Source organism: Hyaena hyaena, unplaced genomic scaffold, assembly GCF_003009895.1.
Source record: "Hyaena hyaena isolate Hyena2069 unplaced genomic scaffold, ASM300989v1 scaffold_157, whole genome shotgun sequence".
NCBI lineage: Eukaryota > Metazoa > Chordata > Mammalia > Carnivora > Hyaenidae > Hyaena > Hyaena hyaena.
The window spans coordinates 1,681,641-1,704,980 of record NW_024080789.1 but is presented as its reverse complement, the minus strand read 5'-3'; the positions used below and the strand labels follow the sequence as shown (position 1 = coordinate 1,704,980).

General features: G+C 44.9%; 1 protein-coding gene across 1 annotated transcript in view; it reads right to left on the bottom strand.

Annotated features, from left to right (window-relative positions):
* Positions 1 to 21,703, bottom strand: part of PDE6A (phosphodiesterase 6A) — a 61,231-nt gene extending 39,528 nt beyond the window's left edge. The window contains exons 1-5 of the mRNA XM_039239468.1: positions 21,230 to 21,703; positions 12,276 to 12,428; positions 11,589 to 11,678; positions 10,872 to 11,012; positions 4,670 to 4,744 (exon numbers count right to left, since the gene is read on the bottom strand). Of these exons, the coding sequence (XP_039095399.1) occupies positions 4,670 to 4,744; positions 10,872 to 11,012; positions 11,589 to 11,678; positions 12,276 to 12,428; positions 21,230 to 21,703 (933 nt within the window). The remainder of the gene's footprint in view (positions 1 to 4,669; positions 4,745 to 10,871; positions 11,013 to 11,588; positions 11,679 to 12,275; positions 12,429 to 21,229) is intronic.
* Between the last annotated feature and the right edge of the window lie 1,637 nt (positions 21,704 to 23,340).

Genomic DNA, 23,340 nt, shown 5'->3' with positions numbered 1-23,340 from the left:
GCCCCATCCAGAGGACCTCATCCAGGCTGCTTTCCAAAGTCTAGACACAACGTAACATCATCATTATGCGAGTGGCTAACCAAACTGCGTGCCTACATCCAGAAGATGCATCGCCAGTGTCCAGGACAATGTAGCTGTATCTGTGCTGATAGGGGAAGATGCCAAGCTTGGAAAGTAAGGCACAAAACAGTCATCCCATCTGTTGAGGCTGGTGCTGGGGGTAGAAGTCTAAGAGTATCTGGGCATCTGTAGGCATTCCTGGAAGGACGGACTGCTCACACTGGCTGGCTCAGGGAAGGCTGGATTTCTGTGGTGTGTCCTTTTGTAATGTATGGACTTTTTATCTGTTTATGTGTTCCTTTTTTTAAGTTTACTTATTTATTTTGAGAGATAGAGCAAGAGCAGGAAAGGGGCAGAGACAGAGGGAGGGAGAGAGAGAGAATCCCAAGAAGGCTCTGTGCTGTCAGTGCAGAGCCTGACCCGGGGCTCAAACTCACAAACCATGAGATCATGACCTGAGCTGAAATCACGAATTTCATGTACCCCTCATGTATTACTTTTTCAATGAATGCAAACAAATTGTGCTAAGGACTTTTTTTAAAAGTGAAGTTGTGTCCTGTAGGTCGTTCCTGAGAGCAAAGATGGCCGCCTTATCTGCTGAGACTTTGGTGTAGCTAAGTGCCCACCTGTGAGGAAAAGGAAGTCAACTTCTATGACCTTCTCGACCTTACTCAGGTCTCTGTTTTAGGCCATCTGTTCTCACTTGTGGGCTGCTCCCTGCTCCAGAGGCAAGCTGCTGGCTCCCTGGGCTTCCCAGGCTGTCCTATCCAGGCATCTCTGTGAGACTCCTTTAGAAAGGGCAGAAATGGACTTTTTTTCTGAAGCCCGCAGAAGAAATCAGTTTGCTTTCACAGAAAGCAACAAAAAGATCAGTGTGCTTTAGGTGAATAGGGCTTTTTCCACACGCTGGAGCTCAGCTCAAGCAACATATTCACGTTAAGAATTCATCAGCCTTTGGAAAGTCAAAACGGAGCCATCAATGAGCACCTTTGTTACCCTCCACCTGAGCAGCGGAGGCTACAACAAGGATCTTTGAAAGAGCCACAATACAGCCAGAGCAAAATTACCTCACATGGAAATATCCCAGTTTTTAAATGAGTGCAAATTTTTTGTTTTTTTCAATGAAGCCCAATTAGCCTGTATAAGTGTTTAATAATGAAAACACACACATGTGTAACATTTTCATTTTAGGGGCGCCTGAGTGGCTCAGTGGGATAAGCCTCCGACTTCGGCTCAGGTCATGGTCTCACAGTTCGTGGGTCCGAGCCCCGAGTCGGGCTCTGTGCTCAGAGCCTGGAGCCTGTTTCAGATTCTGTGTCTCCCTCTCTCTCTGACCTTCCCTGCTCACGCTGCCTCTCTCTCTCTCAGAAATAAATAAAACATTACAAAAAAAATTTTTTTAAATTTTAGTTTTAAAAGGAGATGAAGTGAGGTATAGTTGCTGTTGGCGATCTTTAGACCCACGATTTGGGGAGGTTAATTGGTCAAAGTCCAGACAAAAGTTGTATTTCTCATGTGAATGTGGCAGAGAATGAGGGCGCTATGAGAAGGGATGCTAAAAAGCGTGGCTGTAATGAGTTACCAGAAAGAAAAGCATTCTGCCTTTGAATTTGGGCAAATTAATTGACCCCTCCTCACTTCAATCTCCTCAATCGTGAAATGGGGATAATGATACTTCCTTTATAAACTTGCTGAGAAGAGTAAATAACATAGTCCAGGCAAAGCGCCCTGCAGACAATAAGATTCAACCCAGGCAGCCATGATAATTGGATGCCTAGTGTGTGTCAGCGTGTGATTTGCTTTAGTTCCCATGGTCCTGCCAGGCCATCAGGATTATCCAGGCCTTACAGATAAGGAAGGTGAGGCTTAGAGAGGTTGCCCAAGGCCATGCAACTATCTGGTGGAACAGGGGTCTGAACTCAGGCTTGTTCTTTCCCAGCCCAGTCTCTCTAGAAGAACCACTTGGGCCCAGTCTTGTCATGCTGTGTCTGGACCCAGCTCAGGTCTATGTGTGTCTCCTCTCTAGCTGTGTCCTAGACCTGGAACTGACTATGGAGATGAGTTTAGTGACAGTACCTCACAGATGAGAAAATTGACAACCCAAAGGATTTTTTGACTGAGTTCACCCTACAAGTTACCAAGCAATCAAAACCAAAATAGTTCTTTGCCTTCTGGCCTTTTCCATCACAACCTAATACCTTGTACTCTTACAAGGACTGAGATGTAGGAGGGTTTTGAGAAAGGAAAGGCTTAGCCACAAGTGTGCTAGTCACCTCAGTGAAAGCAAAACTCCTTGAACTGATCAAACGATGGGCAGCATTTCCTGGACCAGCACTCAGTGATTTTCATGTTTCGTTCAGCTCCATCTTGAAGGTTGGGGTGCTTAAGGATGAAGAGCCAGATAATTCAGAGCCCAGCATTTCTCTGGCCATCCTGGAGTTGGAGATGACCTCTGAGCTCAGGGCTCAGCTCAGAGAGCTGAACATTACAGCAGCCAGGGAAACTGAAGTTGACTGAACTTGGTGATGTCTGAAAGCTACAGTAATCTCTATTCCAGTTCCTCAACTTCTAGATTTCCAGAAGATACAAATCCAGCTCATGTGACTTGGAAAAAAGCTCAGCGGTGACATGGCCATGATGCCAACGTGAAAAGCTGAGCTTAAAAAGAAAACTCTCCCCAAGTTGTTTTCTGTCAGCAGCACATGACGAAATGCATGAAGACTCAGTCTTCCCAAATGAAATTAGGACTTTGTGTGAGCGGAAGAGTAGTTTGAAACAGGTCAACAGGAGGTTATAAGGCTATTTTGGATAAAGCAGGGTGGATGATGTAGATTTCCAGAGGGAATTCTTTCCTGGTGTTTCACGAAGCTCACAGGCAAGGGTGTTGATGTCAAATTTCTGGAGTTTGAATTAAAACTAAAAACTATCATACATTCTCGTGCACGCATGTGTGTGCACACATGCACATTCTAATTTGGGGTAGGATTAGCGTTGGCTGGGTGGAATCGGGCCTCCTAGCAGAAACTGAGATACCATTTCAGATAGGCCAAAAGACCTTGTGGGATGAGCACGAGACTAAAACTCAATTCAGAGGCTGACTCTGCTCCTTACTTATCCTGTGTGGCCTCGGCTAAGGTCATTCTGTCATTCTATAGGTTCTGCAGGCTGTGTGACTGACAAACCTGGTTACCCTGCCTCATTTCCTCCGCCCCACTTATATCATTTCAGCTTCTCTAAGGTGTTTGTGCAAATTATGGAAAGAGCCCAAATGTCCATTGACAGACGAATGGATAAGGGAGATGTGGTATATACATACAATGGAGTATTACTCAGCGACAAAAAGAATGAGATCTTGCCATTTGCAACCACATGGGTGGAGCTAGAGTGTATTATGCTGAATGAAATAAGTCAGAGAAAGACAAATACCATGTGATTTCCCTCATATGTGGAATTTAAGAAACAAAACGAATGACCGTAGGGAAGGGAAGCAAAAATAAGATAAAAAGGGAGAGGGAGACAAACCATAGGAGACTCTTAAATACAGAGAACAAACAGGGCTGCTGGGGGGATGTTGGGGGAGGATGGGCTAAATGGGTGATGGGTACTAAGGAGGGCACTTGTTGGGATGAGCACATGGTGTTATATGTAAGTGATGAATCACTGAATTCTACTCCTGAAACCACTATTACACTATATGTTAACTAACTTGGATTTAAATTTTAAAAAATTTTTAAATAAAGCAATGATAGGAGAGCAGAGCTCACAAACACAAGGGCCTGGAGAGGCCTGATAGAAACATAAATGAGTGGGGGCTGGGGAGCAGGGGCATGCAAGAGGAATGGTGAGGACTTTGGCACACTAGAGAGCTCTGGCCGTGTTCCAAGGCAGCAGCTGCCACTCAGCTCCCATCAGATTTACCCTGTAGGGGGCACTGGCTGGCTCAGTGGCAGGCCATGCAACTCTTGATCTCGGAGTTGTGGGTTCGAGTCCCACATTGGATATAAAGGTTATTTAAAAATAAAATCTTAAAAAATAATCAACCCCGTGGGACTGTGGGTCCAGTTTCAACTGATCTTCCACCTTTTTAAAAGAACCTGAGAATCTATATATTTATGGGAAATATCTTGATTTTTTTTAGTGTTAAGATATAAATCCAAAAAACTTTTTAAGTAAAAAGAAAAATTCTAAATGTATGCAGCCAAACAGGGTTATCTTTTGGATGGAATTTCCCTGCTAACTACCAATTTATTCTATCTCAGTTAGATATAAAGGCTATTTCCAGCTCTCACTGTCCACAATTCTAAACTTTTGCTAGGTGAATATTTGAGCAAGTTGCTTGACCTTTCTGGAGCTCTTTCCTTATCTGTGGAATGGGAATATCCATTCTTCCTTAGCCAATCCCACCAGGTTACTATGGAACTCCAGAAAGATATTAAAAATACCTTGCAAATTATAAGATGTGACAATTATCATAACTTCAAGGGAAATGACCTAACCCAGAGAAGATAGGTATCTAAGTGATAAAGAAACGTCAGCAAGGTCTTCAGTGCCTGAAATTTGCATTTCATTAAACATTAGATCCTACTGAATAGGCCAGAGAGGGACCTACCCTTCCATCCGGAGTCCTGGGACCAGAATAGGGTGGAGCTTCTCCCATCAGGACTGGCCACACGTCAAAAAATTCCTAGGAATGAGAAAGACAATAATTACAGGTCTTGAAAATAGGTCAAGGAAAGGAGATTGAGAAAAGAGGACCCACCTATATGAGTCATCTACCGTTGAAATTCAGAAGGTGGGAAGAGCTCTCTGAAACCTAGGCTTGGAAGGGGTGCAAAGTTCATTAGTGTTAGAGGATGTCAGTCATGTCTGTGCTTCAAGATACTGATGAACTAGGGTGATCTAATCATTAAGCAAAAAATGGGAGCTTGAGTTGCAGCATCCTTGTACTCCCCGTGTTGTGGGCATGGGGCATGAGAGGGAAACTGCCATCTCTAGGTCTAGGAAGACATGCTAAGCATGGGATTGAAGGTTTAGCTAAAACAATATCTTCTGCAGCCTCATTCATGGTAGTGAAAAGTTAGGAGCATCCTCAGTGTCTAATAAGAGGGGACTTATTAAATCAATTATGGTACATCTATTAACGACAATGCTACAGATACTAGCAGTAAAAAGGTGTCCTTGCTGCACTGATGAGTGAAGTATGTGAGGTGACAAAAAGTAGAGACCATAGAACCCCAATGTTTAACTGAACATAGAAAATGTTCTCAAAGGATTCACAACAAAACACTCACAACTGGTTTTCTCTGAGTAATTGCAGTGAGACTGTGTTTAGCAATTTTTCTATAATAAAATTTGTTGCTTTTGGAATCAGGAAAAAAATATGTTTTTCCCAAATAAGAAAGAAAGAGAACAATGGTGCCATATATAGGCAAAGAGACCCGTATTGGGGATCCGGTGAGAAAGGACCCATAAGACAACTGGCAAAGATACAGTCGAGCAGTCTGGGGGAGGGCGCCTGGGGGGCTCAGCCGGTTGAGCATCCGACTTTGGCTCAGGTCACAATCTCATGGTTCATGGGTTTGAGCCCCTCATTGGGCTCTGTGCTGACATCTCAGAGCCTGGAGCCTGCTTCAGATTCTGTGTCTCCTTCTCTCTCTGACCATCCCCCACTCATACTCTGTCTGTCTGTCTCTCTGTCTCTCAAAAATAAATAAGCATTAAAAGAAAAAAAAGATACAGTCAAGGAAGAGAGAAATGGCCAGTAAGGGACTACATGGGCACCCAGCCTCAGAAGAAGAGACTAATTGGGACACTGCACAAGCTCTTCTCTGCCACTTATCCCTGGTTTTCCTGCTGTACAGGGAGCCACACAGCTTGTGCTGGGCTGAGCCTAGGCCTGACAGAGGAGGCCTTCATGCTTCACTGCCCTCTCTGTTCATTCATCTACTGCTGTCTAGGGACAGTGATCATTAGCACTAGGTCATTGTGGGTAGGATGCTAAGCCCTTCTGCTCTTGGCCTCTTTCTTGTTTGAACATGGTGGTTTATCATCCAGAAGACAAGCAGAGGAGCGTCCACATGAAATTCACACTCCATGTCCCCATGCTTCTGTCCGGTTGAGCTCTTTGTCTTGACTGTACACCAGGAAGACATTCAATTCTGGGTGAAAAAATTAATAGGGAATCTACCTGGCCCCACAACATGTTTGCTGCTAGATACCAGAGATGAATAAGACAGAGTTCATGCCCTGGGGGAGCTTGCTGTCTCTAGGAGGTTGATCAAGTACTCAAGTAACTATAGTAAGGTAGACAAGGTAAGACCCAAAATGAGTACAATGGAATGGAGAAAGAACACAAATGTTAGAGGAGCCCAGAAGAAAGTCAAGTACGTTGAGCTGACACTGTGTCAAACACTAAGTGGCTCTGAAGATTGTCCCAGAGAAGCAGCAGCTATCAACAGGGGTTGGGTGGAAAGTGAGGCATATTTACACTTGCCTTTCTCACTCTTGATCTCTCTCTTCTCTTCTCTTTTCTTTCTTCTTTCTTTTGTTTTTAAACAGCTTTATTGCATATAATTCACATGCCACGTAATTCACCCAGTTAAAATGTACAATTCAGTAGTTTTATTGACTTCTTCATAATGTCAATAGCTCAGATAAGAGCTTAGCTACCAGGAGGTGGAGGGAGGGGAGGGAAGGGGAAGGCAGGTCATTTGAATGATTGTAGGCAGACCAGCCCATTTCTAATTGCTAGATTGTTCTATCTTTGGGGGATGACTAAGAATATTCTTGCTTAGGGGTGCCTGAGGTTAAGCATCCAACTTTTGATCTCAGCTCAGGTCATGATCTCACCTTAGTTCGAGCCCCACATCAGGCTCCACACTGTCACATGGAGCCTATTGGGATTTCTCTTTTTCCCTCTTTCTCCATCCCTCCCCTGCTCATACTCTCTCTCCCTCAATATAAGTAAATAAACTTAAGAAAAATAGAATATTCTTGCTTAAGTGTGATTTTCCCTTTCGAGAGGGAGCTCAGAAGAAACAGCAGAACACAGCCACACACAGCAGCCTACATCTGGGTTCAGATCCTTTAAGGTGTGAACTGGGCACCTTTTGAATTCAACGACTCAGAAATTCTTTTTATTAAGAAAGAACCATTCATTTGTATGAATTCATTCATTTGCTACTTGCTGAAGGTGTATCAGAGGGCTTATTGCTGGACTTGGCTATGGTTGGCAAAATATTTGGTTCAAGAGTATGCAAAAGTTAAATGGATGTCTGCCCTAGAATCAGAGGTTTCCTGAAATCATTAGATAGCTGACCTTTACCAGAATCACATACAGAACTATTGAAAAATATTTTTAAAAATTTTTTAAGGCTTATTTATTTTTTAGAGACAGAGTGCAAGAGGGGGAGGGGCAGAGAGAGAAGGAGACACAGAATCGGAAGCAGGCTCCAGGCTCTGAGCTGTCAGCACAGAGCCCAACATGGGGCTTGAACTTGAGAACCATGAGATCATGACCTGAGCTGAGGTTGGACACTTAACCGACTGAGCCACCCAGGTGCCCCACATACAGAACTATTTTAAAAGCAAAAATAAGGGGCGCCTGGGTGGCTCAGGCAGTTAAGCATCCGACTTTCACTTAGGTCATGATCTCGCGGTTGGTGGGTTTGAGCCCCGCGTCGGGCTCTGTGCTGACTGCCAGCTCAGAGCCTGGAGCCTATTTCAGAGTCTGTGTCTCCCTCTCTCTCTGACCCTCCCCTGCTCACACTGTCTCTCTCTCTCTCTCTCCTAGAAATAAATAAAAATATTTTAAAAAATAAAAAATAAAAGCAAAAATCAGAATAATAAATCCATGCATATATGGAAATCTGGTATATGATAAAATAGCATATCAGAATGGCTGCATTTTAAAACAGTGGAGGAAGGATAGACTATTCTTTAACTGGAGAAAAATGAGTGAGAGATAAAAGTTATCCCTACCTCATATCTACACACTCATAATTCCAAAATGAATGAATGATTAAAATATATTAAGCACATTAGATTATTTCAGATTATCTTTATAATATTAAGATTGGGGAAGCCCTTCCTAAGCAAAATCTCAAACTCAAGCATCCAATGTATGTGGACACTTGATCAATGACAGAAGTATGTTAGGGAAATATTATATTTTCAATAAGACAGTGGAGAAAGAGTCATCTTTTCAGTAAATGGTGCTGGGTCCATTGGGTATCCACATGGAAAAAAGTTAATATTGACCCTACCTCACACTGTATGTTTAAAAATTTCCAGGTAGATTATAGAGCTGTGTATGAAAGTCAAAACAATAAAATTTTAGAGTTAACATAGATGAATGTCTTTATTAGCTTGGGGCCAGCAAAGATTTCTTAAATAGGGAACAAAAATCATAACCATTAAAAAAAAGATTGATAAATGGAACTACATTATAATTCAGAATTTTCATTCGTTGAAACATACTACTAAGAAAATGAAAGTACAGAGTGGGAGAAGGTATTTGCAATGTGTGTATTCCACAGAGAACCCATATCTAGAATGTATAAAAAACACCTACAAATCCTAAGATTAAAAAAGACAAAAGAATTCTTAAAAATGAGGAAGGAACTTGAATAGGCACTTCTTTTAAAGATATACACATGGTTATAAACAAGAAAAAGTCTTTAACCTCATCAATCATTAGGGGAATTTATGTTAATACCAAATAAGATCATACCACATGCCTACCAGTAAGGCACAGATTATTAACACTGGTAGTCCCAAGTATTGTGAGGAAACCCTCAGACATTGCTAGTGGGAGTGTGAAGTCATTTTGAAAATCAGATGGGCCATGTCTATTAAAACTATTACCCAGAAATTCTACTCCTAAGTAAACACCTAACAGAAATAGGTACACCTGTGTACCAAAAGATATGTACTAGAATGTTCATAAGAACAATATTCAGAGTAGCCCAAACCTGAAAACTCTAATGCCCATCAACAGTAGAATGAATAAATACTTGTAGGGTTAGTCATATAGTGGAACATTCCACAAGAACGAAGATGAATGAACTAATGCTACGTGGATCAATAAAGATAGATCTTAACAACCAAAATGCTGAGCAAAAGAAGCTAGACACAAAATAGTATGTATTTGCACAATTCTGAGTTGGTTTTTTTTTTTTTTAAGTTTATTTACTTTGCAAGAGAGACAGCACAAATGGGGGAGGGATAGAGACAATCCCAAGCAGACCCCGCACTGTCAATGCAGAGCCTGACACGGGGCTCGAACTCGTGAACCGTGAGATCACGACCTGATCCAAAACCAAGAGATGGATGTGTAACCAACTGAGGCACTCAGGTGCCCCTGTATGATTCTGTTTATGGAAACTTCAAAAGTAGGCAAAACGAACATGGCATTAAAGGTCCAGCGGTGGTTGCCCTCAGGGAGAAGGGTATGGAAATTAACAGAAAGGGATAAGCAAGGGGATTCTGAGGGTTTAGTAATGTTCTATCTATCTCTTTATCTTGGTGGTGGTTAGATGGGGGTGTTCATTGACCTATTCACCTGTAATCAGTGCTTGTCTCTGTGTATATGTTATACTTCAACATAAAGGCTTATTTACAAGAATCCTTATGTACTGACATGGAAAGATGTTCAGAAAACATTAAGTAAAAAAAAGAGCAGACTATCAGGAAATGTGGCCTTATGTTTATTAAACAGTTCCTCAGAAGATACTGATTCAAGTCTTGGAGCCCCTGCACTAGACCTAAGCTCTCATCCAACCGCAGATCCTGCAATGTATTTAATCATTAAACCAACTAGTTGAAGGGTCTGCTTTGATCTGTGCACCACTCAGCATCACAAGGCCCTACTAAATGAAACTGACAGGAAACCTGGACCCTGGCTCTTTGGGATAAGAAATCACAAATCTAGATAACTCTGGAACTCTGTTTCAGGACAGAAAATGATTAGCTGCAGGAAGCAGAGACAGGTAGAGAAAGAAAAATGGGGGCGGGGGGGTTGGTTTGCGAGAAACCTCACTGGAAAATATTGCAGGGGCCATATTGGGCTCTGCTTTCCTAGCCTCCACATTCTTAGTCTCTGCACGTCTTCCCCCTGACCATCCCCAGGGACCAGATCCGAGTAGCTTCCTTCACTTCAATTGCCCAGGTGAGCCGTAGGCTTAATGAACCATGGGGAAGGTTTATACCTGCCTTTGCGTGCGTTTTCTGAGAATTCCTGAAGTTGGCAACTTTCTTCTTTCTGGCTTCGACCCTACATAGAGCTTTTTATCACCCGCCTTCACCACCTCATCAAGACTTCTCACATGTGCTTTCTTTTCCAACTGACCAAGGAAGACCAGGTTGTTTCTATTCACCTGTGCCCTAGATTCACTTTTCCCCTTTAAAGGTTGGTGCTCCACTCTTCACTAGAAAAGACCTGTGAGGGCCACCTGGGTGGCTCTGTTGGTTAAGCGTCCAACTTCGGCTCAGGTCACGATCTCACAGTTCATGGGTTCAAGCCCCGAGGTGGGCTCTGTGCTGACAGCTAGAGCCTGGATCCTGCTTTGGATTCTGTCTTGGTCTCTCTCTGCCCCTCCCCCACTCACTCTCTCTCTCTCTCTCTCTCTCTCTAATATAAATAAGCAAAAAAAAATTTTTTTTAAATAAAAGAGAAGACCTGTGAGAACCTGTTCACAACAAGCCACAACCTCCCCGCTTCGTCCCTGTGAACTGAATGTGTGACACAAGCCTGGGCCCCACGGTATCATTGAACCTATTCTTGGCAATGTCTGTGTCCAAAGCCTTCTCACCTTTTGCTTGGTCATGTCTAAGAGCCCCACAGAATATCTGTCGCAGTTGAGGAATGCTCGGACTGTGTAGAGGGCTTTGTGGAACTGCCTCTCGATGTCCGTAAGCTCTTCAAAGACTTTGCTGCCAGACCACAGCAGTATCTTAACAAAACAGGAAAGCATTGTCAAAGTTTTTGAGTCACAAAGCAGCAACTCACAATAACCCAGAGACAGGACAATTATCCCCATTTTACAGGTGGAGAAACTGAGGTTCAGAGAGGTGAAGTAACTGACCAGCTTACATTAGGTCCAACTCTTCCTATTTCTTCTATTTCATAGATTGTTAATAAGAATGAAAATAACAAACATGGATTGAATACAAGTGTTCTACATGCATTATCTCATTTATTATCGACAATAATCTTTTGAGGGTGGAACCAATCAATATTGTCCCCCTTTTTCAAAGGTTCAGAAAGGGTAAGCAATTTGCTCAGGGTCTTAGAGCTAGTAAATGGCTTAACAAGGATTCAAATCTCAGTTGCTTGACTTGAAAACTGTGCAAGTAATCACCCTGAGATACAGCTTTAGAAACATGGGCTACCTCATCAACACTAGGGATTCTGGGCAGGGACTATGATGGTTCCCAGGCACTTTAATCACCACCGCCTTTCCAGCCTGACACATCAATGCTTCAGTAAAAGGACATGTCAGGCCATTGCCGTGAGCCACGCCCCTTACCTGGCCACGCCGAGTCTCACAGTTGTGCAGGTAACTCAGGTGGTACACCTTCATGATTAGATTTGCAAAATTGAGGTACTTGAGAAGAATCTGGAAGGCAAACAGCATGAGGGGGAAGAGATGAGAAAGAGAAACCCCTCCTCTGGCCCCTTCTACCACCAGCAAACATTTGAATATTTTAAAAGCATCAGAGGCAATTTGAGCAGATGGATCATGGAATGCTGACTCATGAAATGTTGCATTGTCAAGAGTGTAAAGCTAACAGAGTCAGCGTTGATGGATTAATGAAAAATTGTTACTATTTATTGAGCTTGCAGTCCCTGCGATAAGTCATTTTAGGCATGTTTTCTTATCTGATCATCACAATTACACTGAGAGATGGATACTGTAAAATTAGACCCATTTTACAGATAAGAAAGCTGAGATTTAAAGAAATTAAGTAAACTGCCCAAGTCAAACAGCTAAACAGTAGCAGAGCCAGGACAATTATCCCTGTACTCCAGGCTCCAGGACCCAACATTCCTAACCATAACCCCTCTCCTGTCTTCCTCAGAGGGCGTCAGACTAATCCTTTTGCCTTACAGATGAGGAAACCAGGGCTAGGCCAAATAGAAAGGTTCAGGGGACTTCATGAGCTGTGAGAACGTGCTAGCATGTCCACCCCAGCAATTTCTAAAGCGTTCTTACCTCTTCATCCTTCTTGGTGAAGTGGGGCTCGTTCAGTTTATTCACAGCCATGATGACTGCCACCATGTCCTTGCCATTCATTATGGGGGAAGCCAAGATGTTCTTGGTCTGGTATTCTGTGAGGATGTCCACAAAGTCACAGAAATGCTCATCCTGAAGGAAGGAAGAGACAGGCATGGGTGGGCAGAGGAAGAGCAATGACAGTAAAACAGCCCAGAGCCCCTTATGCCCATGGGAGGGGTGGGAGGAGGGGCTCTCTAGTATTTCATTGACAAGAAAATGAAGACATGTCCATCTACTCCCCTTCAGCAAGGGCAAAGCAACCAGGGGTGATTTGTGCCCTGGAAGCCTCCAAAACCCAGTAGGAGAAAGTCTGAGAGACAGCTTACTAAAGGCTGTGGGGCAGATGTGAACAAAGCCCCGTAGGGGCCCGAGGATGAGGGGACTGACTTCACCGGGGGAGGGAGGGTTAGAGAAGGCTCTCTTGAGGCGATGACAAGTAAGCCCAAAACAGAAACTTGAGTGAGGAAAAGACTTCGGTGAGTGTAATAATCACAATAGCTAGCGGGTATCATGTATGGTGCTTTACCTGCCTCAACTCACTTTAATCCTGTGAAGTAGGGACCACTAGTAGCCCATTCTATACAAAGGGAAACTGAGACTCAAGGTTACCGTGACTTTCTGTGTGTGTGTGTGTGTGTGTGTGTGTGAGACTCTAGAGCCTGCTCTCAGTTTTGCTGCCTTTAAGGGTAGTCTCGGTAAGGTTGGACCTGGGTCCTGGTCATTGAACAAAAAGAATTGGGTACTTCCATCCTTTTGAGCAATTCAGTTCTAGCACCACAGTGAGTCCAATGGATACCCCTATCCCACAGGTCTTTTTTTTTTTTAATGTTTTTTAAAATTTGTTTCTGAGACAGAGAGAGAGGCAGCGTGAGCAGAGGAGGGTCAGAGAGAGATGGAGACACAGAATTGGAAGCAAGCTCTAGGCTCTGAGCTGGCTGCCAGCAGACAACCCGACGCGGGGCTTGAACCCACCAACTGCGAGATCATGACCTGAGCCAAAACCGGATGCCTAACCGACTGAGCCACCCAGGCACCCCTCCCCTATCCCACAGGTCTTAATGGAAGCCCCACTGCATGTCAGGCCTTACACAGAGTGTTGGGGAAATAAGGGAGACTAAGGCTCAGGCCAGCTTGCAGACAAATCGATAATAGCAATACAGAACACAGGGTTTGGCTCAAAGCTATGGGAGTACAAAGGAGGTTTTGGTTGGGGTATATTTCATTTTCTTTTCCTTTGGATGGTCACAGGGAGAAGATCAAAACAAAGATAAAATATGATTTTGATTTTAGGCTGAGCGTCTCACACACCCACAGCCTTAAAGCAGCCTGGAAGGCCAACACAGGGCAGTGCAGTCTACGTGGTCAGAAAGAGGAGACAGAGCCTGAATTGTTGTCTTAAATCCAAAAGAATCCACCTTTCTGTTCCTTGGTAGAGCTGTGAGTTTTTCCGACCATCGGCGCTGCTTGGGACACAAGCCAGCCCAGATATGCAGCTCACGCTGTTCCGAGGAAGGAAGTATATTTCACAGAATGGATTCACACCACTTTTCTAGAATTGAGTGTGCAGAACCTTTCCCACGGCTGAGAAATTCACAGTGTGATGCTGTGCGATTGTGGATGTCTCCCAGTCGGAGTGGGATTTGACAAACAGGCAACGGCCCTGTTGTCGATGAAGGTGCCTCACACCAGGTAAAGGGCACAGGAATTAAGAGAAGGATGTAGGGCTCTACTTGAATTAGCATCAGAGGATTAAGCCAAATCTCTAAAGAGGCATTAGCTATGAGGGGTTTTCCTTGTCATTCTCTAAGGACACTGATAAATCCCTAAACACAGGTCCAGGTGGGGCATGCTGGAATTCATTTCAGGGAATCAGTTCAGCCTTGCAATAATATTCGTTTCAATCGAGGAAAATGATGTGTGGGCCTTACCTGCATCTGAGGCAGATGTTCACTAAATCTACCAGAACCCTCTTTTCCACTGATAACTCCCTCCCACAAATAAGACAGCTGCCAACTTGATGGTGTTCGCACAATCATTGCCATCCTTATATATTCAGCATATGAAGTGTTCTACACAACTGGGTCACAGAACCTCAAATTATTAGAAGCAGAGAGGGCCTTACAAGACTTTTAGCTCAAACTGTTCTTTGTGTGTGTGTGTGTGTGTGTGTAATGTAATATTTACTTTTGATATATATAGAGAGAGACAGAGCATGAGTGAGGGGAGGAGAGAGAGAGGGAGATGCAGAATCCAAAGCAGGCTCCAGGCTCTGAGCTGGTAGCACAAAGCCCGATGTAGGACTCGAAACCATGAGTGGTGAGATCATGACCTGAGCCGAAGTCAGGCGCTTAACGTACTGAGCCACCAAGATGTCCCTCAGACTGTTTGTTCTAGAGCCCAGGAATCAGATGCCCAGCTTAGGGAAAGCCCAAAGTCATTTATTCAGTTAGTGTTCATGGAGTGCTTTATGCCAGGCACTGGTCTAGACCCTCAGGTTGCTGCAGTGAACAAGGGAGGCTTCTGGTTGGAAGTGCAGCTGAGAGCTGAACCTTCAGAGGAGCCGGGTGGGTGAAACGCAATCCAAGCAGGGAGCACAGAGAATGCAAAGTGTCTGGGAGGGGACAGGGAGTTGGTGCATCTGAGAAACAGGAAGAAGACCAGTGCAGCTGAAGCACAGCAAGGGGAGGGAGGGTGGAGGGCAAGGAAGTCAGACGGGTGGGCCTGGGCCCCTTCCAGCTGAGCCTTGGAGGCCATTGTGAAGAACTGAGGTTCTATTCCAGTGCAATGCAAGACCATCCCTCATTCTCGGAAATCCCAGTTCTTCTTTCCAAACATTCACGGTGCCCATTCCACGGTGAGACCTACTGTTTATTGAGCAGAAATGATGTACTTGGCTGGGAGCCAGACAACTTAACATCTATTATCTCATTAACTCTCACATCAGCCCTGTCACATGGGCCTGTCTCCTTTCCTGTTGGGTTTTTTTTTTTTTTTTTTTGACAGAGAAAGAGAGAGAGAGAGAGAGAGAGAGAGAGAGAGAATCTTAAGCAGGCTCCATGTCCAGCACAGAGTGCAGTGCCACAGGGTTCAATCTCATGACCATGAGATCATGACTTGAGCTGAAATCAAGAGTCAGACACTTAACTGACTGAGCCACCCAGGTGCCCCCAAACTTTCCCTGTTTTACAGAAAACTCCCTTGCTGGTAAGTGTCATAGCCACTCCATTCATTCATTGATTTATATATTGATTGACTCATTCATTTATTCATTCACTCACATCTACTGAGCACAGGCTCTGGGAGAGGTGCTGGATATGCCAAGACCAATAAGAAAGATGAGCTTGTCCTCACAGATTATCACAGTACAGTGGGAACATCGTATAAAACGTGAACCCACAATTCAAGCCATAATGAGAAGGAGATCCCCACAGGATGGGTGAATAGGAGGGGGAGACTCGTTCTCTGAGGCTTCAGGGCCCAATCAGTACATTATTAGTAGTTGAAGATTCTCTGAGCCTTCGTTTGCCCTTTGGTAAAGTCAGGGTGTCAGACCAGGGCCTCCTCGAGGCTTCCTTCCGGTGTGGCATACTGGGTTCCGGGTCTCACAGGCAGGGAAGGATGGCAGCTGTGAGAGCCTCTGGAAATGGTAGTGCTCTCAGAGGCAGTTTTCAGAATAGGAACTGTCATGTCTTAGAAAAACTCCCTGTTCTCCCTTCTTCCACACTAGTCCCACGCTCACACTACTCTGACACCAGATCCGTAGGTGTATCTCCCACACTGACCAGTTCTCTAACACCAGCTGATTGCCCAACAATTCAATTCAATTCTGACACAATCTACCTGGAGTCAGCACCAGACCCCACAAGGCTTTAGTCCCACAGGACTGTCCCCACTTCAGATGCCAATCACAAGTCCCAGTTTGTCACCTATACTTCTGACTGGCTGGCTATAATGCAGGGTCCCAAGACCCCCTCCTTGGGTTTGATAATTTGCGAGAACAGCTCACAGAACTCAGGGAAATACTTACATGTACAGGCTTATTATATAAAAAAAAGATATGATAAAAGATACAAATGTACTACTGTCAGATGAAGAATGAGATCCAGAAGGATCCTGAGAGCAGGTGCTTCTGTCCCCTAGAGTTGAGGTGCGCCACCCTCCCGGCACATGCATGTGTTCACCAAGCCAGAAACCCTCTGAGCCCTGTATTTTCGGGAATTTTTATGAAGGCTTCGTCACATATGCATGATTGGTGATTAGCTCCCTTTCCAACCGTTCTCCCCTCATAGGAGAATGGGAAGGTGGGGCTGAAAGTTCCAAGTTTCTAATCGTGGCTCTATCTTTCTGGTGATTGGCCTCCACCTAGGAGCCCACCAAGAGTCACCTCATTAGAACAAAAGACCATCTACATCCAGAAAATGCCAAGGAATTTAAGGAGCTCTGTGTCAGAGGTTCCTATCACTCAGGAAATTATAAGAGTCCTAAGAGTTCTGTGTCAGGAAGCAGGACAAAGACTAAATAAGTATTTCTTTTTATAAATCACAATATCACAGCCAACTGGGGGAGAGTCATCATTGATTAATTCATGCAATAATCTGTACTGAGTACTCACTCTGTCCCAGGCACTGACTAGGTGCTGGGGCCAGTGGTTTATAAGCCAGGCAGGTATAGGCAGGCCTTGTGGGCTTTCCTAAGGAGAAAGGATACAGAATAAAACACACACAAATATTGAAAGGCTAGTAAGGTTGCCAGATTTAGCAAATAAACACAAGATGCCTAGTTAAATTTGAGTTTCAAGTAAATAAGTATGTCCTAAATGTTGCCTGGGACATACTCATACTAAAATAGTATTCTTTGTTTATCTAAATTCAAATTTGGGGCATCTGGGTGCCTCAGTTGGTTAAGCATCCAACTCTTGATTTTGGCTCAGGTCATGATCTCATGGTTTGTGAGCTCAAGCCCCAAGAGCTCAGATGAATTCTCTGTCTCCCTCTATCTCTGCCCATCCCCCACACATGCACTCTCACACACTCTCTCTCTCTCTCATTCAAAACAAATAAATTCAACTTAAAAAATTAAAAAATATTTTTAAATTCAAATTTTACTGAGAATCCTAGATTTTATCTGGCAATCCTAATGGCAAATCTTCCTAATGATATCCCAGGGTTTGGGCAGGAATTTGCTAGGACATGGGGAGTTTTATTACAACCCTGGGAAACTACTGCATTCATGGTTTCACATTTCAAACCTCCACTGATTGTAATCCTATCCCAAGTGTTTTGAGGGTGCTGAGTCACCAGCCCGGGAAACTGCCCCAGACTTGAGAACTTCCAGGGAAGTGCAGGCATTACTTGCAGAGTGAACTTTAGGCTTGACCGAGAAAAAGCCGGCCATCCCTTAGCAAACTCTTCAACCAGGATATGTTAACATCAGAACGTCTGCCTAAATCCTCAGCCACTTAACACCGGATCTACAGAAACTCTTAGCACCTCTCTTCTGTTTATCCCACGAACAGAATCTAAACTGAAAGCTCCAGAAGGACTTTCTTGTCCAAACCCCACACAGACGTTGTACAGCATCCATCCTGTAGAATAGATCCTTAACGACAATATAATAATAATAACAATAAGGAGCAGGAGAGGCCAATAATAAGCCACAACAATGTGCCAAGAACTTTGCTAGATGAGAATTAATTCTCTCCTTTAATCTTACAACACTGTGCAGTAGGTATTCCTGTCCCATTTTACAAATTAGGAAGTGAGCCCAGACAGGCTCAAAAATATGCCAAAGCACTATTCTTAAGAAGTAACAGACCAAAAAAAAAAAAAATTTTTTTTAAAAGGGGAGGGGTTGGGGCGCCTGGGTGGCTTAGTCGGTTAAGCGTCGGACTTTCGCTTAGGTCATGATCTCGCGGTTCGTGGGTTCGAGCCCCGCGTCGGGCTCTGTGCTGACTGCCAGCTCAGAGCCTGGAGCCTGTTTCAGTCTGTGACTCCCTCTCTCTCTGACCCTCCCCTGCTCACGCTGTCTGTCTCTCTCTCTCTCTCTCCTAGAAATAAATAAAACATTTAAAAAAAAAAAGGGGGGAGGGGCGCCTGGGTGGCTCCGTTAAGCGTCCGACTTCAGCTCAGGTCATGATCTCACAGTTTGTGGGTTCAAGCCCCGTGCCTGGCTCTGTGCTGACAGCTCAGAGCCTGGAGCCTGTTTCAGATTCTGTGTCTCCCTCTCTGTCTGCCCCTCCTCCACTCGTGCTCTGTCTTCTCTCTGTCTCAAAAATAAATAAAAAAAAAAATTAAAAAGAAAAAAAAAAGAAGTCACAGAGTCATGACTCACACTCAGATCTGACCTCAAAGCTTAACCTGTTTATTCTCTGCTCTATGACTTGAAATGATTGATAAATAGCATCTAGTCCAATGCCCTCATTTTATAGATAGGAGGAAGTAGAGAATTGATGAGCAGTGAAGAGCATGGGCAGAAGGCCAGGGTGCCTGAATTCAAATACCCACTCTGCCACTTCCTATCGGAGTGGCTCCGAGCAAGTTACTAACCTTTCTGGGGTGTGTTGTTGTTGTTGTTTTGTTTGCTTTTGTTTTTGTTTGTTTTTGTTTTTAAGTAGGCTTCATACTCAGCACAGAGTCCAACTCATGACCTGAGTTGAGATCAAGAGTCAGAAGCTTAACTGACTGAGCCACCCAGGTGCCCCATCCTTTCTGGGTTTTAGTTTCACCATCTGTGAAACAGGGATAATCAGTTATGTCATAAGACTGTGGAATCCATGTTGGCTACAATTAAAGTCTAGAGAGAGTTGAAGGGAGAACAGACCCCAGTCCATTTGAAAGTCCCCTGGATGCAGAACCACGCCCCAAGGGGAAACGAGGGCAAGATGCACCCCACGAAGAATCCAGCCCAGTGTGTTTCCAAGAAAACTATCACCCCAGAGACCAAAGTCTGTGCTTCTTATCTTTCCAATGAACCTATGTCAGAAAGATGACCGGGGGCACCTGGGTGGCTCAGTTGGTTGAACATCCAACTCTTGATTTCGGCTCAGGTCATAATCTCACAGTTCGAGAGTTCAAGCCCTCCATCGGGCTCTGCACTGGCAGTGGGGAGCCTGCTTGAGATTCTTACTCTCTCCTTCTCTCTCTGCCCCTCCCATACTCACTCTATCTCTTTCTCTTAAAATAAATACATAAACATTAAAAAAAAAAAAAAAAGATGACCCGCTTGAATTCCTGCATTTGTGGATGGGAGGTCCTAGCTCTGCCCTAACTCCTCAGTGACTTTGGACAAGCCCCTTCTCAAGCTCTTGTGGCTCTAGGCTCCTCCTCTGTTAAATGAGACAGTCAGATGAGATCATCTCTGAGACCTTCTCTCTCCCCTCTTAACCTTATGACCCTTAATCTGAAATAAGGCCAGAGGTAAGGTGAGCAAAATCACATAATGTCCAGGCTGCATCTTAGAAATGATTGAACATGGGCTCCTGGTTGGGGCCTTGCTGCAATACGTGAGACCCACTTGGGCCCTGCTCTCATGGGGCAAACCTTCTTTTGGGCAAGACAGTGTTAAAGGAATTAAGCATAATCCTTGCTGGTGAGTCTTTTACTCCAAGTATTTACTGAGCATCTGCTTTGTGCCAGACATTTGCAGGGATAAAGTGGAGAATAAGGCAGCCATGATCCCTGGCCCCCAGGCTTATTATGATAAATGGTTTTAGGAAGGAGGCTGCCCCAGAGAGATCTGGGAGTGCCTCCATGAAGAAGTGACCTTTAGGCTGAGATCTAAAGGATAACTAGGAGTTGGCCTTGGGGCAGAGGGCCACAGGAGATCTGAAGGAAGTGTTTTGTCTTGGTGATCAAAGAGATCTTTATCAGAGCTGCCAGTAGAATCTCGAGGAAGGCTGGACTCACAAACAAGAACCAAGGGGCACCTGGGCGGCTCATTTGGCTAAGTGTCTGACTCTTGGTTTTGGCTCAGGTCCTGGCCTCTTGGGTTTGTGGGTTTGAGCCCCCTGTCAGGGTCTGCACTGACAGAAGGGAGCCTGCTTGGGATTCTCTCTCTCCCTCTCTCTCTGCCCCTTCCCCATGCATGCTGTCTCTCTCTCAAAATAAATGAATAAACTTAAAAAAAAATTTTTTTAAGATAAAACAAGAGCCCAGTGCTTAACCATGTAGTAGGGTTAACATTTCCAGTAACGACACAGGCTGCCATCACGTGTCTCCTGATGTAAGGCACAGAGATAACCACGATACCACCTCTATTGTTACTGCCGATAGAAATACATGACCTGATTCTAATCATGAAGACACAGAGGAGCCCACATGGAGGGACATTTCTGCCAAGTGTTTGGCCTGCACCCTTCAAGAACATCAGCGTCATGGAAATAAAGACAGACTGAAGAAATGGTTCAGATTTGAGGGGACTAAAGAGATAGTGTAACTATCTGGGTGTAACTGAGGCAACTGGCAAAAACTGAATAGGGACCGCTGATTAGATGATTGCATCAGCGTTATGTTTCCTGAATGTCGTGACTGTAGTGTGAATATGGAAGAGATGTCCTCGCTCTGGAAATACACAGCATGTCTGGAAATACAGTTCATGCTATCGACTCCCATATGGGCCAGAGAAAATGGAGAGAGAAAGCAGATGGGGTAAGGTGTGAACAACTGCTGGATTTGATGAGAGATACGTAGTTGTTTGTACTATTTTTAAAGTCTTCTGATAGGTTTGGATTTTTTTTCCAAAATAAAATGTTACAAGTAAATAAATAAATAAAGAGAAGTGCCAAACCATCACCAGCCCAGTCTTGATGGCCACAGCTCCCTGCCCCACTTGTATGCACCAGGACTCCGTGGAATAATGCCTCCCCACCCTCCTTCTTACGGGGAAGAGGGTACCTCTTCTGTGTTGAGGACATTGGCGAGCTTTTTAGAGTGTGCGACGTGACCCACCACACCCATGTCCAGGGGGAACACGATCTCCGAGTCGGGCGCCACCAGGCATTCCTCAAGGACAGCATCCTTGTGGACGTTGAAGAGCCGGGTGGCTAGCTCGGCGATGCCATTTCGGACCCTGTACATGAACAGGCTCATGCGGTCGGCCTGCAGAAGAAAGCACAGCTTCTTCATGACGTTGAAGATGCATTTCTCGGTTTGCAGATTCTCCTGGAAGTCCCGCAAGAGGTCAAAGATGATTTCGCTCTCCTCCACGCTGCTCAGTGAGTGGTAACTGCTGAAGTCCACCGCTGCCTCCTTGGCCCCCAGCAGATCTGAGATGACCTTGGCCCGGTAGCGGAGGTTGTAGTACTGCTTGGCAAAGCCGACATTCGTGTCCAGGAACTTCTCCACCTCCTCTGCTGTCACCTCACCCATGGCTGGAATCCCTCTGGTACTTGCGCCGAGGCCCGGAGCTGGCCTTCTGAGGGCAGTTGGATAGTCTGTGGCAAGACCGAGTCAGGATGTGTTTCCTTCCAACCTGGGCTTCAGTGGATCTGGTCTGTGGGTTTCAGCTGGCGTGGCTGCGGAGGTGAGGGAGGGAGCCCGGGAGATTAAATCATTAATATTTCCCGAGAACAGGGATTATGAGGATCAGCGTTCCAGGCCCCAGATGGCAGAAGGTGAGAGTTTCCTTTTCACCTTGGCCTAAGAGCGGAGACGGGCTTTCTAAATGGAGCAGGAGGTGGAGCAGAACTAAAAACAACCCCGAAGCAGAGGCTGCCCGCAGGCAGCACAGGGAACACCTGCTCTAGGTGTGTTTTCACCTACACTCAGGCAGCACACCTGCTCCTGGAGGTGTGTATTCTCTGCCCCGGATAAGAATTTTTCTGCCGCGGTCGACACAGAAGCCGGCATTTGCTGCTTAGGAGATTCATTCACCTTTTTTGGAGATCCGAAGAGCCAGCAACTGTGCGCCCACTTTCCTCCCTGGCAGGAATGGCTACAGCTGAGAAAGACTGCCCACCCAGCTCCCATCCCCCGACGCCTCACCCCACCCTCCTGCGTCCCCCCACCCCCACCCCCAGCTGCGTTCCCAGGGCCTCCCCGGGACAGCTTCACTGCGCATGCTCACCGTCCAGCCTGCTTCCCTGTGTCCATCACGAGTCTGGCCTGTGTGCGGTCCCGGTTTCTGACGCTGCATCTTTCCCAGCTTTAGAGTTCGACGATTCTTTAATTTTAGAATTCGAGGGGCCCTGGAAAAAACGACACCTTGGATGCTTTTTCTTTCATTACAAAATACATGTTCACTGTAGAAACTACACAAAGATCATTAAAGTCACTCATATTCTTGCTACTCATAAGTAACCTCTAGTAGACCGTGTTTATTTCTGTCCTTTCTGTAGAGGCTTACCTCTAAAATCTATTTCCCTTCACCACTCTCGAGCCCCTTCCTCATGAGCTCTTTCTCTTGGTACTTTTTCTTTCTTTCTTTCTTTTTTTAGTCTTATTTATTTAGTTTTGAGAGACAGCACACAAGCAGGGGAGAGGCAGAGAAAGAGGGAGACACAGGATCTGAAGCAGGTTCCAGGCTCTGAGCTGTCAGCACAGAGCCTGACGCGGAGATTAAAGTCACAAACCATGAGGTCATGACCTGAGCCGAAGTTGGACACTTCACCAACAGAGCCACCCAGGTGCCCCACCTTTTGGCCCTTTAATGTGGTTTTTCTGACTACAATCCATACCTTTTTGGATTGTCAGTCAGAAACGAACACAACAGTCTAGATGCTATTGGTTCTTTTTGAATCTTGAAATACCCAAGTCTTGACTGAAGTACCCTCCTTCCAGAACACCTGGGGAGAAGGAGAACATTCTCTTTCTGAGATGAAAATGTACTTTCATTTCTATGAGTAGAGCTGCGAGAACCCGGTATCTGTGTTGTAAACACTGTGGAATGCAAGCTAATAGACTGTTGCTGGCACTTTGAACTTTGCAAATGAACTTTAATGGAAAGCAGATTACTTCCTTTATTGTAGCTTGTAATAATTCTCAGGGATTGCGCCCATTCAGCACTA